The sequence below is a fragment of the Pelmatolapia mariae genome, linkage group LG10_11, assembly GCF_036321145.2.
Source record: "Pelmatolapia mariae isolate MD_Pm_ZW linkage group LG10_11, Pm_UMD_F_2, whole genome shotgun sequence".
Lineage (NCBI taxonomy): Eukaryota > Metazoa > Chordata > Actinopteri > Cichliformes > Cichlidae > Pelmatolapia > Pelmatolapia mariae.
In genome coordinates, this window is record NC_086236.1 from 46639207 (window position 1) to 46657137 (window position 17931).

Sequence of the window (17931 nt, forward strand, 5' to 3'; positions counted from 1 at the left end):
ATAATACCCGCGATAAACGAGGGACCGCAGTTTACAGATACTGAGAAATATAACATTTGAATCCCTTTTCTCTTTTGCTCTGAGGGTCGGGGGAAAAGGCGGGGACGTTACCTCTGACGAAGAGCAGAAAATCCAACAACAGTTACAGCGGACTCCGCTGCCACCCATTAGACAGAAAAAGCCAAATTTGACACCTGCTCCTCCAGTCACACAACCAACGGAAAAGCAAACTATCAAACCTTTTCGTAGGATTTGTGTTCCACCTATATCCAGAAGCGGAAAGCAACCTACACCCGCCCAACCAGTTATTATTCCACGACCTAGTCCTGTCCCGCCCATTTGTAAAAAAGCTGAATATACACCCCGACCACCTGTAAGACCACCAATGAAACCAGATGTAACACCCATCCTTCCACCCATTTCCATCAAAAAGCAGTAATGCTGTACCTTTAGAGTAGTTTTTTAACTACCTCACCCCCAACCGGTCTTGACAGAAGCCGCCCCATCTGAGCCTGGTTCTGTCGAAGGTTTCTTCTTTTTAAGACAAAGGAGTTTTTCCTTCCCACCGTCGCCCAGTGCTTGCTCAGAGGGGATCATTTTGATTGTTGGGGTTTTCTTAAACATAAATTGGCCTATTGAAAAAAATGTAGTGTTTCTTACTACATTTTTTTTTCAATAGGCCAATTTATGTTCTTTTAATTCTTTATAGGGATTTGTGTGTGTGAGAGAGCATGTATTCATATCTTTGTGGGGACCAAAAATTGGAAGTTTACTATACTTGTGGGGACCAACAGCCCTTTGTGTGTGTGTGTGTGTCATGTATGTGTGGATAGATAGATGGTCATGCATGACTGCTAGTTGAATCACTAGTCTTTGTTCATGATGTGAGTGCTAACAGAAATAGCAGGCTGAATTGTGAAGTGAACAGGGATACTCTCTGCTCAGGTTCAGCCAAATGCTGCAAGAGTGATTGGATAGAGCTTCACAGAGCAAATGGATAATGGCCCAATGTATACCAGAAAAGCAACCAAAGAGTTTCTCAAGGGAAAGAAATTGGATTATCTTCATTCCATGCTTTTCAGTGAAGACACTGAATACATAAAGAACCCCAAACAAGCAACAACTGAAGACGCCTACAGTATCGGTCTGGCAGAGCATCTCAAGGGAGGAAACAAGGCATTTGATGATGACTATGGGTTCTGGACTTCATGTAAAGAATTTTCATCCAAATACTAAAAACAATCCTTATGTAACTTTGTCCAATTCATAACTGGGTACTAAAATGGCTTCAATTCATGAACAGATGATGCAAGACTTCTGTTTAACATCTTTAATAAAAGCTACGAGTGGAAACTTGCATTTAACATCAAGTCTTGGCAGCGTACAGAAGTAAAATATACAAAAAAAATTGAAATTGACCTACATTTACAGATTTAATATGCTATATGTGCATGCTGTTGAATGCATATGTATAGGTTTGTGCATGAGTTTTCTAAGGCTGTGTTGTCATTCTCAGTTTAAGAAGCAGCACAAATAGAATAGGCCTGCTGAGCCTGACAGCCATAAGCATCCGCCTTAGGCTACGTTCACACTGCAGGTCTTAATGCTCAATTCCGATTTTTGATCAAATCTGATTTTTTTGTCTGCTTGTTCACACTACAAATAAAATGTGACAGAAAACACGCTCCTGTGTGAACCCTCAAAGCGGTCCGCATGCGCAAAAAAGACGTCACACACAATGCGCTCTGTTTAGACCCAGACCAAACAGTATTGTTTGACTGATGGCCCTTAATAGGGCTGGGCGATATATCGAGTTTTTTAAAAAATATCGATATATTTTTATACGAGATATAAGATGTGACAATATCCTTTATATCGATATAGTCTATGTTACGTTATAATTATAGTTGTGGAGCCACAAGTTTGCCTCTCTTTCGTCCACTTTTGTCTTTACGCAACGTTACTCTGCCTCGCCTCTCTCCTTCACTGAACACAACTCCCCCTCCTCCCCCATCGCTTCACCTGCAGGCAGCGACAAGATGGACACGGCAAATCTCCATTAACGAGTTACTGCGCATCGCCCCGTGCGTGGGGCTGGACGGCCTCAACGTGTTAACGAGCTAACCACACTAACGAGCTAACCACGCTAACGCCATTCAGCCCAGGGGCTGTCAACTTTCATTCTCTCAAAAGTTGACAGTGCGCCTTATGTATGAATTCTGGTTGTGCTTGATGACCGCGAACCGATTTTATGTGGAACACGGCGCTCAGCAATCTGTCGAAAAATGTTTTAGTACGACTTTGGTAAGCTACGGAGCTGCACCGCTTGATGGATTGTCGGAGCATTACGGCTACCGAGGAGCCTCGCGTAGTAATAGTACTGTGCTTCAATGTAATATTACCGTACTGTGTGTGTATAAGGACCATAAATGGCACCTGTTAAGAGACGTGGTTACAAAGAGGATATGGTAATAAAAGTGCCTGTGTGACATCTGGGACACAGCTTTGACTAAGAACTCTCTTTTTGTTCTTACTTTATGGCTTTAAAAAAAATATCGAGATATATATCTTATATCCCATCCAGCTAAAAAATATCGAGATATATATCTTATATCCCATCCAGCTAAAAAATATCGAGATATATATCTTATATCCCATCCAGCTAAAAAATATCGAGATATATATCTTATATCGCCATCCAGCTAAAAAAATATCGAGATATGAATTTTGGGTCATATCGCCCAGCCCTAGCCCTTAATATAAAGACTTGTTTCGGACTTTGCGTATCCCAATTATGCCTTAAGTTATAAAGTTATTTTGTTCTTTACATATGGCCTAATAAATATCCTTATTGCTGTTTTAGAGAGGAGCGGTGCTTCAAAGGATAGTTGCAGATTTCTGTCAGAATCTGCAGATTATACAGTACAAATAAAATGTTCACGTTTCTCCAACGTTGTCTTCCAAACAGTTTCACTGGATGGCCAGGAAGCGTTCGCGATGTCTTATCGGGCGCTGATAATTGGCGTCTGTCTTGTGTCAGTGACGTAGAAGACCGATTTAATGCGACATGACCATTCAAACAGCAGTCACTTTCTAAAACATCAGATATGTATCAGAGTCAGTACCACATACAAAGTGACCCAGATCGGATTTGAAAATATCGGATTTGTGCTGTTCACACTGTCATACCATGATCGGATACGAAGTCGGATTTGATGCGCTTTCGCCTGCAGTGTGAACGTAGCCATAATGAAACTACCTTTAATGAAACAAGCTCAGGAACTGCCCCTGGACACACACACACACCTACAAGTTAAGCACACTAATAAATCATATATAATCTGTGAAATCTCACATAGAGTGCATTTTGGATGTAACAAGAGCACATCACAAGAAAGCAACACCAAAAAACATAAATAAATAAATGACACCCCGCTAAACAATAAATATATCACAGAACTTAACTTTGAGTGAGAAAAAACTGAGAAATAGTCTGGAAACAGATGAATTTTCACAAGACAGCAGCAACAGTCACTGACACAGTGGCATTTTTTGCAGACACGTTGCACTAACAAATGTCTGTTATTTTTAGAGACTGACCTGAATGTATGTTAGATACTGGTCAACACTGGAGCACTTTGGGATGCTGTAGCCCTTGTAGAAGCTAAATGCAGGTCCAAACATTTCCTCACTGAACCACACCTTGGCAAAGGTGTTGAGGAGGCGCTTGTCATAGTCGTCGGTCACACGACCACCGTATTGAATCTCTCCAATCATGTATCGAACTGTGTTCCAGGACACACCCTAAGGAGATGATAAAACAGTGATAAAGGATGACAAAAAAATTGTTCATGAATGTGCAATATAATTTGTGAGCAGACTGAATACATACACAGTCAGAAAGCTCTAAAACTCCCAGCAGATGGTTGTTGTTGATAAGTATTTACAATATCCTTTCTTTAAATCTCAACCCTTTTAACATTTGTTTGTGGTCAAGAGTCCTAATCACACAGAATAATAAGCGTCACTCTACCTACCTTCTTAATATCCATGTCATCAAGATGGTTTTGAACAAACTGGACAGTGGCATTAAAATCAGCCTGGTTGAACTCATAGGGGATATTCCATCCCAGGGGGCCATATTTCCTTCTCTCCTGAACTGTGCTGTGAAGAAAGGCTACTGCATACAGCATCGGCCTCCACTGCGCCATGTTACTGACATCCAAAAGGTCCTGGTTTATACCTGGTCAGGGACATGCAGGTCAAAAAGATGTACTGCATGCCCAAAAGCAGGCTAAGTGTAACATCTATAGAAATATATAAGCTTTAAATGTCAGCATTCAAAGCAATAATCCATAACTGACTAAAGTTAGTTACTTCTAAAACCAAGCATTGCACAAACATGCACACACAGATTTCCTTTTTAGTGAACATTCAGGATTTGTTGTGTAAACGTGGGAGAAAAGATAATGAACTGAATATGTCAGTCAAAATAATACCTTCTTCCTGATATAATACCAAACTGCAATTACTAATCGAAATCAGAATTCAAGAGCTGAAGATACGCTCTCAATTCCCCTCCAGGAACCATGTCATCTGAGCCAGGAAAAGACAGCTGGTTCATACATTTTAAAGATTCTTTTCTTCACCCTTATGTTTTGGACCAAAACACAGACTAGATAACTCAGACTTCTTTAAAATTTTACCAACCTTGGGTAACATGGGTAAAAAAAAAAAATATGGAATACAATAAATATAGCATCAAACAGGTGTTTCTCCCACATTTCCATCTTTTTATTCACTTACTTATTCCTATCATGGATTAGAGGTCTATTTGTATATCTGCTTCTCCAAATGTACACATCAATATTGGAATATATTTCATTCTCTTAGGTCCTCTTTCTTTGTCACATAGATAAATTGGATCTGTTAAACTGGGATTAGTATTTCTGGACTTCTTTAATGTGAGCTTAAGGGAGCCAAACCTACCGCCATATGTCCTCTTAAGCCCTGCCTTGAGGCCCTGTGGTGGTTCATTGGTGAACTTGATGGACATCTGGAGAAGTGTGATGGGAAAGTGTCTGTGGACCTCAGTGGTCATCCAAAGGCGGAAGCTGTCGTTGACAAAGTCTGTCTCTGTCACAGTGTCCATAAGCTCATCCATGAAGTCCAAACCCAGGTGGCAATTCTGGAGTAAGGCCCAGCCACCCTGGGGACAAACACAGTGGTATGCCTATCATCCATGACGAGGACTATAAATGAGTTCAAGAAAACCCTCAATAATTTCTATAAATTCCAAACCACATTTTTAGAGACAGAACATCTGTATTGCTTACGTCTGCATTGCTAAAACAGCAGTAATATCCCACTACTCACATTAGCCATAGTTTGCTGCAGAAGCTTGCGTGCGTGGACCTCTTGTCCTTGACCCATGGACACATATCGGGTCTCGATTTTCAGCTTCTTCCCGAGTGCTATAATGGAGTCAGTTGGATCTGAGCCCATTGAAAGAAAGCAGATGAGAGGTGTTCGTGGGTCAGACTCCTCCCACATCTTCTCTAAATCAAGAATCACCCCTTCAGTGTATTTCTCCCCTACTGCATCCATTATGTATTTACGGGCCTAAAGGGAAGAAAATGACACAAAGCAGATGTAATTTTTTGAATGCAAAGAGTTGAGCAAAGTAGTCCAATAGTATATATTGGAATAAATTTACTTTCTAGAAAGCTGAGAAGTGAGATAATTCTTCAAAGGATTTTCTTTACTGGCTAACTCTTTTTACCCTTAAAGCTAGGGCAACTGTGGACTGGACTGTGAGTTTAACAAAATAAATTGGACTCCAGGCTTGTCTTCAGTGGGCCAGAAAGCTATCCATCAGTAAAACTGAATATCTTTTAGCCACTGTAAATATTCAGGCACAGCAGGCTGGAGGGTGAAAGCTGTATAACAACAAGTTATACAAGCGGCTTCTTATCTCAAGAAGAGCTTTGACCAAGCAGCTTTCAGTGAAGATTAAGAGATTATACATTCTTGTTTTGTGGCCCGTGTCTCATTTATGTAGCTGTATTTTTAAGTCAGGAGGTATCTCCTCCCAAGCTTTAAGCCATTAACTCTCAGATTAGCAACTTTAAGCCTTTTCTCTTTCTTTAGTGGTAATTATTCATTTTAATTGCAGTCTATACTATTGAAAATGCACTATGATAGAAATGAGAAAAGTAGATTTACATTGCCTGTTCCTACTTGTAGTATTGTATATTATAAAGAAGGCAAAAGCATGACCAAAAAACAGAACAGACAACCAATGTTTGGCTTTCTAATTAAAGAAAATGGATTGGGTGACCCTTAGCCATCCTATGCTGCTATAGGCTGGTTAGACTCTTCTGATGCTTTTAAAATTTACACTGCAATATTCATACTGTTAATATTTCCCTTCTCACTCCCGTAGTTTATGTTTTGTCCTTGGTCTTTCTATGTTCTCCTTTTCTCTCTCCTCTTTATCCCTCACCTCCCTCCACCAGTCGCAGTAGATGGCCTCCCTTTCTGAACCTAAACCAGCTTCTGCCAAGGACCCAATCATTAATTCTGGAGCACCGTCACCAAAGGCTTGTTCACAGGGGAACTTATAATAGTTATTACAATGTTAATGCTCCAAGGAACTTTTTTGTTTTGAATTGGCATTATATAAAGAAAACTGAATTTAATCATTGTATCTGTCCTCTATAGCCATGCATAAACATGTCTCTCCTTACCTGTGCGATGGTCCTGTCAGGACACCAGCAGCGTATGAGGAGCAGCCGTCTAAAACAGTCAAGAGACTGGTCATAGGAGTTTGGGACTACTTCCTCCTCTGGGGCCTCCTTGTCAAACCAAGCCTTCCACTGTTTCTCGTTACGACTTATCTGTAAGAAGACTTATCTGTGACAAAAAGCTCTGACGTGGGAAACAAATATAAAACGGGGCAAAACTTTAACTGTATTACAGCACATCAAAATCTGCAGAAAAGATAAAAGAATAATGTGAACACTTCAAACATATTTAGACACAAAGTGATCTTCAAAGTGGTCAACAAAAGAAATCTAATAAGTAACAACAAAAAAAGGATGAAATGTACCCTATGTGTGTGTTAAATATCATAATGTATTCATTATGCACGCCACAAATTGTCCAAACAGTACTAATGTGCTTAAGGCCAATGATGACCGTGTGCCTTTCTGCACCTGCGCAACAGGTCTGTGCCAATTATTATCATTTTTGTGCAGTCTTGTCTACTTCAAACTCATGTTGTAAAATATAGGTAAGAGGCTAGAGCATTACATTTAAATCAATACATTATATAAATAATATCCACTTTGTTAATGCAATGAAATATATGTCATGGCTCTGGGTCATGCTGACCTAACATTTGGAGTTTCTTGTGTTTTGGTGTCATTTTGTATCATGGTTTGTTTTAGGTTCATTAACAGTCTTAAGTTTAGTCTGTTTTGAGTTACTTATATTCCCTGGTTGGTTCCTTGTCCATTAGGTTCCCCTTGTGTCTCTGCCCACTGTGTCCCTCTCTGTTTTCATTATGTGCACTCCCTCGCTCTCTCTCTCCGTCTCATCTCCCTTAACTGTTTCCGTGTCCCCCTCCTCCCGTTATCTCCCTGGTGCGTCTCATTTCCCTGAATTTTCTTTCCTCCCAGCTCCCGTGTCAAGTTGTGTGACTTGGTCTCTGTCTTAGTGATTCCTGTTTTACTTTGATAGTCTCCTGTCTGGTGTGCATCATGTTCAGTTTTGTGTCCCCATGTCTCGTTAGTTAGATCACGTTCAGCTGTGTTCCCTCCAGTAGTTTGTTCCCTCAATTGCCCTGGTGTGTATTTGCGCTGTGTGTTCTGCCTGCCTGTGTAGTTCATGTGTATTCCCAGTTTACTTAGTTTTGTATTCCTGGCGTCCAGCAATAAAGCTGTTCTGAGTGTGAGTCTGCATTTCTGTCCTATCCTGCCTGCTTCACACAGCAATTCATGACAATATAGCTGAAGTCTCATGCATGGAAGAAGTCTTATTTATGGCACTTCATTTTATAACGAGCACAGACGGACACAACATGTAACGCGTGACCTAACTCAGATGATTATGCAATAACAGGAGGCCATGAATTGACACTGCTGTAAACACCATGTGCTTCCAAGATGCGATCTGCATGTGTGATAGCACAAAATATGCCAACAGATTGTGCTAATATTGTTATGTTTATCACAACGAAGCACAAAGGAAACTAGACTAGCAGAAGTGGCATGGCAATGGCATGGCAATAACCTTTTAACTGTATAACAGTGGATACAGCTCATCAATATAGCTTTAAACTCTCACATACTTTAGGATCAAATTTAGAAAAAAAATGAGCAAAATTGAGGATATACCCAAGACAGTTTAGCAGTCAGTCATAAGGTAACACATACATAGTGGAGGGACCAATTATTTGACCCCCTGCTGAATTTGTAAGTTGCCAATTTGTAAGTTTCACTTCCAATGAAATGAAAAACAGTCTCTATTTTTAATGGTTGTTTCATTTCAATTTAGAAAGACAGAATATCAACCAAAAATCCAGAAGAAACACATTACATAAAAGTTACAAATTGATTCACCTATCATTGTGAGAATTAAGTATTTGATCCCCAAGCAAAACATGACTTAGTTCTTAGATGCCCTTTTTGGCAAGTCCAAATTACTTTCTACAGTTCAATCCACAAGGTCATTTCTGAAGCAGCAGTAATTGTACTGTGCCCAGTTCTGATGCCAGACTGAAATTCACTTAACACATTAACAAGTAAAGACTGTTTTTGCTCCAAATTTATCGTAGATTCAATGATTTGAGACTGAGAGCAAGTGTTACTCTTCAAAACTGAAGGCTCACTTTGACATAACAGGTGAAATAGGCTTTTTTTAAATGTTTTTGTTGGAACAAAAACATAAAGGAAGAAAAAATTCAGTTTAAAGTGAAGTGAAGACGCAGAAGAAGACAACTGAACATTTTCAAACATCATCACTAAATGCTTGACTAAACCTCAAAACTTCTGTCTGAATAACATCGAAAGTCAGACCTGTCCTTACAATAATACTGCAAGAAAACTAGCCTATTCACTTATACCATTGGTGTGTATCTTATGAAGAAATACACAATGCCAACTTCAATGTTACTTTGCTAAAAGCAGAACAGTTAGAAATATAATTTTAACCTGAACACCTGAATGGTCAGATCAGGAGACAGAAAGTCCACCACCTTCACCTTGTTTTTTTTTTCTTTTTTTCCACCACCTCTCTAATCCAGAGCGTTTCACTTTAATTTGCTACACAGCCACAACATCCAGGGAGGCCTCAACCAGTCCAGCTTCAGTCCAGGGCTAATCCAATAACATCTAGCAAAAACGTTCCCAACCTGTGGGTGGATGTTGTTCTTGGAAAAACTGCTTATTTAGGCCCAAATTACAAACTATCACCATTGCAAAAACTTCAGGTACCGACACATATGGTGGTCAAGTCAGAATCATAAATTACCTTAAACACGCATGTTTTTATATTTAGCAACAACAGCATTGCCATGGATAACTGTGTGTAATCGAACAAAATTAGAAAAAATTAGGCAGGTTTCCTAATAAAGCTGTATTAACAACATCTTAACAACTAGTTTCTTTAAGAAATCAAGTCACTTCAAAGGGATAAAGCAAGCCCTGCTTCTAAATCTCAATAAAAATGTACCTTTAAAATTGCTCATATTTAGGCATGTGTGTAATCTTGAAAAAGAGTATGCCCTTTAATGACTACTTACTGCAGTCAAAAAGCTACCTGCTGCTACTTAACATTAAACTGAGAGTTGCTTATGTTTGTCTATTAGCCCTGAAAGCATTAAAGTATTTTAGGGGTCTAGTGCTTTGCTGAAGAGTACATTAACAGTAATTACTGATAAAACAGAGTGTGTTACACATTTAAGTCCTGCATCTGAAATGCTAATCCAACTATCCCTGTGATTCATGCATAAAAAAACAAATGTCTATTTCCAAGTGCACACACACACACATACGACTTTCACATTTTAGTATGGACATTGAATTGACATAATGCTTTCCCTAACTCTAACCATCAGAAATGAAAGCTTAACTCTAAATCTAACCATAACCTAATTGTAACGCTAAAACCACATTCTGAACCTCAAAAATGCCTTCAAATTCATGAGGATCGGCATCCCCACAAGTGACTGTCCTCACAAAGATATTCAAACAAGTACACACACACACACACACACACACACACACACACACACACACACACACACACACACACACACACACACACTTTGTGTATGCACACATGCTCAGCCAAAAGTATTTGACTGGAAGTTTCTCCAACTAAGCTCATTTCACAGAGCACTGAGTTTTGACTCCATGGGGACCACAGTGCTGTCATTCATCCACAAGGGTGTGTGTATTTAAGTGTGAGTGACAGTCCATCATGATGAGTGTGTGTGTCTATGTACAAGAGGGAAATGAAGTGAGCCATGATGAGACTGATATTGACATGCTTACTAGAGCAAAGAAGAGCTGTGAAAAGTATTTAATAAGCACCTTGAGACAACTGCTGTGTATGTGAGTGTGTGTGTGTGTGTGTGCAGGTGTGTATGTGATAGATTAGAACTGCTATCTGAAGACTTAAAAGATAAAAGTCCAAGTGGGTAGATTTTCTGTAGGCTAAAGGACACTATCATACAGCTGTCAAGGCATGTCTAAATTGATCAAGTGTGTGTTGTACCTGATCCAGTATATCAGCGAACTGCCAAAGTTTGCTGAGCTCTACTAGATTTAGCCAGGTCATGTCAAGGATCCATTTAGCTGGTTTCTGGGGGCAAGCCTTCAGATCCAAGGATGCACCTCCTGAATAATATGAACATGAACAATTACAGATATAGACACCTGTAAGTACAAACTGGAGGATCCAATGTAAAAAATTCCATTCTAAAATCCCAAAACACATAACAAATGTAAACATGTAAACCCAATCTTCAAAAACACAGAAAAAGTCATCAGAATTGTAATTTGTTGTTTATCAGGCCGGAGCTGACAGATGGTGAAGCTGCGTGCATGCACCAGACTGTGGCTGTTCTGGTTCTGCCAGTTGCCATTGCTGGGTTTTATCCCCACAGTGAGGAGCACTCCATATCATATTCAGTGAACTGCTACAGTGTCAATATGTTCAAATTGTGCATAGTTTCTGTCATGAGGTTTAAAACAAGTCTACTCCTTGAAATAAACAATAAATATGGTTAAAAAATAGCAAACAGCAGAAACAGATGGCAATTTTAACAAACCTTGAGGCTGTTTTGATGTGAATGATAGCTTTACAGAAACCCTTGTATTTTCATTTTTATTTTAAAATGGTGTTTTTAAAATAAATTTTAAGAAAAAGTAGGGAAAACAGTTTTGTCCAGATGAATATGTTTCAAAAAATCTGTCTGTTCATTCTAACAAGCCATAAGAAATATCATAATCATGTTTACAACCATGTGATCGAACATGAGTGTTGTTAGCTAAATGATCTATTCGTTAGTTGTAGAATCACCCATCTAAATCAGAGAAGCAACAGAATTAGCAATTAACCTGCATCAACGTTTCCAAAAATCTCAGTTTCTCCACAAACGTCAAGTTGCCACAGCACACTGATAACACATGTAGTTGCACACAATCGACGTGCGCATCATTTTTACAGTTTTTATGTAATCTCTGTTTTTTGGGGGGGTTGTTTTAGCTTTATTGACAGATACAGTGAAAAAACAACAGGAAGGCGGAGGGAGAGACAGACAGGGCACCCGAACCCGGGCAGGCCGCCCCCAGCCACAAGGCACGTGGCCGCATTGGCTCACAAACACTTTAACTACAGGAGCCGCTCAACCATGGAAACCCATTTTATGAAGCTCCCGGTGCACACTTTTGTGCTGATGTTAATGCCAGAGGAAGTTTGGGACTCTTTGGTTCTGGACAATTTGTGAGTCAGCACAGCACTGGCAGCCTTCATGCACTATGTGTCTCAGTACTCAGTGATCCCGCCCTGTAACTTTACATGGTCTAACACTTTGTAGTTTAGCCGATGGTGGAATATCTAGGAGTGAAGAAATTTCCCAAACTGACTTGTTGCAACGGTGGCATGTTGTTAAATTCTTAGTACTAAGAATCTTTGTTAATACAAGCCATGTTTTTTCATAGCTCAGAGCAGATGTGTTGAAACTCACAATTTTGGGTCTTAGCATTTTAATCTTTTATTTGTTTTCCTGCGTGTACTAAATAGATTTCATTTGGCGTATTTTAGTAGATCATAGAAATATTGTTGCATTGTTTGATGTTATTTCATGTAACAAATATTCTATTCTTTATATTTGTAATATGCAGTTAAATACCTAATAAATAAAGAATACTTATGCACATCTAAATGCCAGTAATCAACATGAGTTATGACCCCACTGAAACGTTCCAAATATTCAAACTAACCCATGGTTGTATGTGCTCACAAAAACAACAATTTACCAGTACAAACAAAACCTTCAGTGTTTGCATCTGCCTCTTACCTTTAATGAGTGTGAGGAACTCCTCGTGTTTGACCTTGTTGCTCTGCATGTCTATCTTCAGCGTCATCAGCAAAGTGAAAAGAAACTTGTGGTCCTCATACAGGCCCCGTGCTGCGTACTTATAAACTTCAAAGGTCATGAACTCTATGATGTTGGCGATCCGTTTACTTGTGATAGGGCTTTTAGAAGACCTTTTCAGGGAAATAAACAGGTGTTCTAAATAACATAGCAACTTGAAGATTCTGTTACTATGTCATAAAATTATAGTTGCCAGTAGTAAGAGTGAGAACTTCTCTAAAATCAAATATAAACTACTAGTAATGATTGCACAACTTCATGAAGTAATAACTTGTAGGTTTTTACATTAGAAAGGTATGGTGTTTTAAATGCACAATAGTTCCTTGATTTGAAGTTTGCAAAGACTTTCCAATATACATATAAACACACAACAAATTACTATTGGCAAACCAATTCATTAAAGGAAGCAGAAAATGGTAAATGTCAGCGTATCCTCACCTGGCCAGAGAAAGGTCAAAAAGTCCCAGGAACTGTCTAAGAGACGTCTGATACATGACATTCACCATACTCATCTCTGTAATCAGGAAGTATAGGATGCTGCCCCTGGTGGCCACTGAAATCACACAGGGACACACAAATGCACAAACTCCAACAAAACAAGCAATATCGTTCATAAGGACATTTTTAAACAGGTTTTTGAAAGAATGGTCTGTTAACTGTAGCCTGTATTTTTAAATTAAAACCAATATGTCTCACATTTTGTGTGAGTATAAAGCTCAAGGGCTCATTGTCACTGCTTCATCTGAATTAAAAGCAGAATATTTGTGTAACTGAAGGCTGACTGACACTTTGCAGGCTTACTTTCACCAAAGAAAAACACAAAAAAAAGAGGGAAATTTGTTTTTAAATCATTTTAACTTACCTGGCCGGTACTCCTCTCTGGCTGCGTTGATCTGGATCTCAGTCTCTGCGGCAATCTGTAACTTCTGAGTTACTTCTTCAGCCGTACACTTTGTGTTGCTAAGGACAAGAATCAGACTCTCATCATCAACCAAGGAACCCTAAAAAACACACACACAAAAAAATTGTAAAAACGGTTATTTTTCATAATTTATCTCTTATAAAGAAAAAGAGAAAAAGAAAAAGAAGGCTGCAAACTATTTCTAGTTTTAATTAAAAAATGAGAATGCACAAAACTTGGCCCCAACCTCACCCATGCAAATAAATACAACATTTTCTCACTGGTGGCAATGTAGTTAACCATTTCTAAAAAGAAAATTTCTGACACATTGCGGTTTCTTGCCTGTGTGCTGGTCAGTCGGTAGAGAAGACTGTCTTCTAGTTCCTTCATCTTTCTCTTGTTAGATGTCACATCTTCCAAGAGGTCTGTCCTCTCCTTCTCCAATTCCTGGTGTCATAAAAGCAAAGAAAACACAACCCAATGAGCAGATATAGCTGCAGGACGGTGCTAGAGAAAGCCTGTCATTAAAATCAAAGGTCTTTGATTCTGCATTGCTCTGATGAGTTGATTCTGTCTGTGGCTTTAGATTCTTCTCTGGTGCCTGTCTATCATGGTGGCCTCTGGTAGCTGTCTATATTATTCTTACTAATATCTGCAGCCACGTGAAGGTCAAGAAGATGAGATATTGGCAAAAACAATTAATAATTACCTTATCTAAATGAAAAGATGAACAGAATCCATGTGAAGAATAAAAACGCCCCGAGAGGAGAGGAGAGCCTCATGGTGATGATAAGACCTGTAAAGCTATGTTGTCGCCCTTTTCTCCGTAGTCCTAAGTAAGCCCCAGCAAATGACTCCAGCTTACCTCTTCTAAGTGTCCAAAAGTGTTATTTCTGCACTGGGGAAAGCAGGTCTTATCAAAATTTACACCACAGTCTTGCCTGCTGGGAGCATAAATTTGACCAGCATGTTAAACCCCTTTTAGAGTATGAGAGACAGTAATTTGACATTTTGTTCTGAGAGTGCGAGAGATTAAACTAAAACAAGATTTGTCTTGTTATCTAAGCCAAATTTAATGGTGGCTCATAAGTAGGCCGACTATCCACATCACATTAAACTGACTGCCGTTAAGCGGGTATAAAAAAAACCCACTCACCAGTTACCACTTCTAAGTGGCAGGTGTGTTTTAAATCAATTATATTGCTATTTTGATTGTAGATTGCAAGCATATTTTCCTAAGAACTGCTGTGTTGGACACTATTACAGCAGGTTTTTATCGATGATAAATGCTCTTTAAATATAATATAATATAACAGAATATATATGTATAATATGAATACACAAATATTTATGAAAATGCTTTTTTTTTTACATTTCCTATAATTTTACTTTTACTATGAGAATTATTATGGTCAAGACAGCAGGCTGATTTGAAACCAGTGGGTCTGAGAGGACAGAATTAGTATTCATACCCTTTCTATTACTGCATATGTGTGTAGAATTGTAGCAGGAGACTTTAATAAAGCGAACCTCAGACAAGTCATGCCAAACTTTTACCAGCATGTCTCGTGTCCAACGAGGGGGGATCGAATTTTGGATCACTGCTACACACCATACAAGCAGGGCTACAAAGCTGTCTCACACCCGGCTTTTGGGAAGTCTGACCACAACGCCATCTTCCTCATTCCCCAGTATAAACAAAACATACGGAGGGAAGAAGTAACCACGAGGGAGGTGAAACGGTGGTCTGCCCAATCTACACTACAGGACGCACTCGACGACGTCGACTGGGACATGTTCAGAGCATGCGCAGTCGACATCAACGAGTTTACGGAAGTAGCAGTATGCTTCGTCAATATGCTAGCGGAGGAGATTATCCCCACTGCGAGAGTCACCACATTCCCAAACCAGAAACCGTGGATGGACAGATCGATCCGCGCTGCAGTAAACGCCAGGACCGCCACCTACAACGCGGGTCTCGCCACTGGCGATATGAGCACCTACAAAGCGGCCTCATACGGTGCGCGGTGAGAGATGCTAAACGCCGGTACCGGGAGCGTGTGGAGTCCCGCTTCCTCCAGGGCGACACACGGAGTATGTGGCACGGACTACACACCATTACGGACTACAAACCCAGGGACACTGCGCCGATCAACGCCGACTCTGCATTCACCAATGAGCTGAACCAGTTCTACGCCCGTTTCGAGGTTAGCCAGGCGGCTAATGCCATCTACCGCCTGACTACCGAGGACAGTGACGTCATCAGCGAGAGACCGGTGACCAGCATCGCGGAGCATGACGTCTGAGCGGCATGAGGAGAGTGAACACAAGGAAAGCGGCGGGGCCAGACGGCATCACCGGCCGTCTGCTGCGCTGCTGTGCTGACCAGCTAGCAGGTGTGTTCACTTACATCTTCAACGAGTCCCTGGCGAAGTCTGTGGTCCCCACATGCTTCAAAAGATCCACCATCATCCCGGTGCCCAAGAACAGCAAACCCTCATCCCTGAACGATTACCGGCCAGTTGCGCTGACCTCGGTAGTAATGAAGGTGTTTGAGAGGCTGCTGAAGAACATCATCTCCTCCTCCATCCCAGACACCACAGATCCGCTCCAGTTCGCCTACCGACCCAACAGATCCACTGAGGACGCCATCGCCCACGTCCTGCACACCACCCTCAGCCACGTGGACAAGAAACAGGGTAACTATGTGAGAATGCTGTTTGTTGATTACAGTTCAGCGTTTAACACAATAGTGCCCTGCAGACTGTTCACAAAGCTGAGGGATCTGGGACTCAACAGCCGTCTGTGTGCGTGGGTGTTGGACTTCCTCACTGGCAGAACTTAGGTGGTGAGGGTGGGTAGGTGTGTCTCCGACAGCATCACCATCAACACAGGAGCACCACAGGGGTGTGTCCTCTCGCCACTGCTCTACTCCCTCTACACTTCAGACTGTGTGGCCACCCACGGCTCCAACACCATTGTGAAGTTTGCTGACGACACAGTGGTGTTGGGTGCCATCTCCAACAGCGATGAGGCGGCCTACATGGACGAAGTGAAGAATCTGGCATCATGGTGCCAGGACAACCACCTCCAGCTGAACGTCGGCAAGACCAAGGAGCTGGTGGTGGACTTCAGAAGGAGTCAGCACAGAGACTACAAGCCCATTATCATTAATGGAGCTCCAGTAGAGAGGGTGCAGTCCTTTAAGTATCTTGGCGTCCACATCTCCTCAGACCTGACATGGGCTGCCCACATTCAGGCCCAGACCAAAAAGGCTAGGCAGCGCCTGTATCACCTACGACAACTGAGGAAGTTCAGGGTCTCTCCAAAGATCCTCAGTGTTGGGTCTGTTCCCACAAACCCCGCTAGTTCTAGAGACTTATTCATCATGAAAGAAAACAAGGCAACAGCGTTCGATCGATTACTTGCGCAAGGGAGGCCTCATCTGTGTCCAGCACGAAAATAACCCCAAATCCGGCCTCCTCTCGCTGCCTTTTATTGAGAGACAGTTCACACAAAACACAGCAAAGCAACGCCCACATAGTTCTAAGGCATTGTATGTATATGTGTGAACTTCTGTATGTAAGTAAGAGTGTGTGTGTGTGTGTGTGTGTGTGTGTGTGTGTGTGTGTGTGTGTGAGAGAGAGAGAGAGAGAGAGAGAGAGACCAGGAAGCTTACATCAAAAAAGACCTTCACAAGGATGTTGCCTGTAATAAAAGACTACAGCCCCCCACCCAGAACCTCGAGAATCTGGGGAGGGGGACAGTGAAATTCCTTTCGTAGGGATGGTCAGCATAAAAATGACAAACATTTAACAATTCACTCTAACACTCAGGATCTTCTATACAGGCGCTGTGGAGAGCATCCTCACACAGAACATGACATCGTGGTTTGGAAACAGCTGTGTGAAGGACCAAAAAGCTCTCCAGAGAGTGATCCGTACAGCAGAACACTGCTGCAGGATTGCTCTCCCCCCGCTTCAGGACACCTACACCAGGAGATGCCGGACTAGAGCAACGCAGATACTGAAGGACCCGTCCCATCCTGGCAACAAACTGTTCCAACTTCTACAATCTGGTAGAAGTTTCCGCATCATCCGGGCAAGGACAGAGAGACTCAAGAGGAGCTTCTATCCTCAAGCCATCCGGGCCCTAAACCAACCCCCCCCCCCCCCCCCCCCCCCCACACACACACACACACACACACACACCCGCCCTCTCACATCATCTATAATTGACTGAGACTCTCCTCCAGACACTCAATTCCTTTAACTTTAAATATGTTTATATTGTCCATTCTGTAAAATAGTCAGATGTCTATTCATATTAATGTACAGAATTCACCTGCTTGCTGCTACTACTG

The 17931-nt window shown here is 41.1% G+C and overlaps 1 protein-coding gene across 3 annotated transcripts in view; it reads right to left on the reverse strand.

Annotated features, from left to right (window-relative positions):
- Positions 1–17931, reverse strand: part of dnah5 (dynein, axonemal, heavy chain 5) — a 91031-nt gene that overhangs the window by 7925 nt on the left and 65175 nt on the right. For all 3 annotated transcript variants that reach the window (XM_063488497.1, XM_063488496.1, XM_063488495.1), the window contains exons 74-83: positions 13911–14015; positions 13530–13668; positions 13106–13220; positions 12590–12780; positions 10783–10904; positions 6750–6899; positions 5377–5622; positions 4990–5209; positions 4038–4243; positions 3601–3804 (exon numbers count right to left, since the gene is read on the reverse strand). In XM_063488497.1, the coding sequence (XP_063344567.1) occupies positions 3601–3804; positions 4038–4243; positions 4990–5209; positions 5377–5622; positions 6750–6899; positions 10783–10904; positions 12590–12780; positions 13106–13220; positions 13530–13668; positions 13911–14015 (1698 nt within the window). The remainder of the gene's footprint in view (positions 1–3600; positions 3805–4037; positions 4244–4989; positions 5210–5376; positions 5623–6749; positions 6900–10782; positions 10905–12589; positions 12781–13105; positions 13221–13529; positions 13669–13910; positions 14016–17931) is intronic.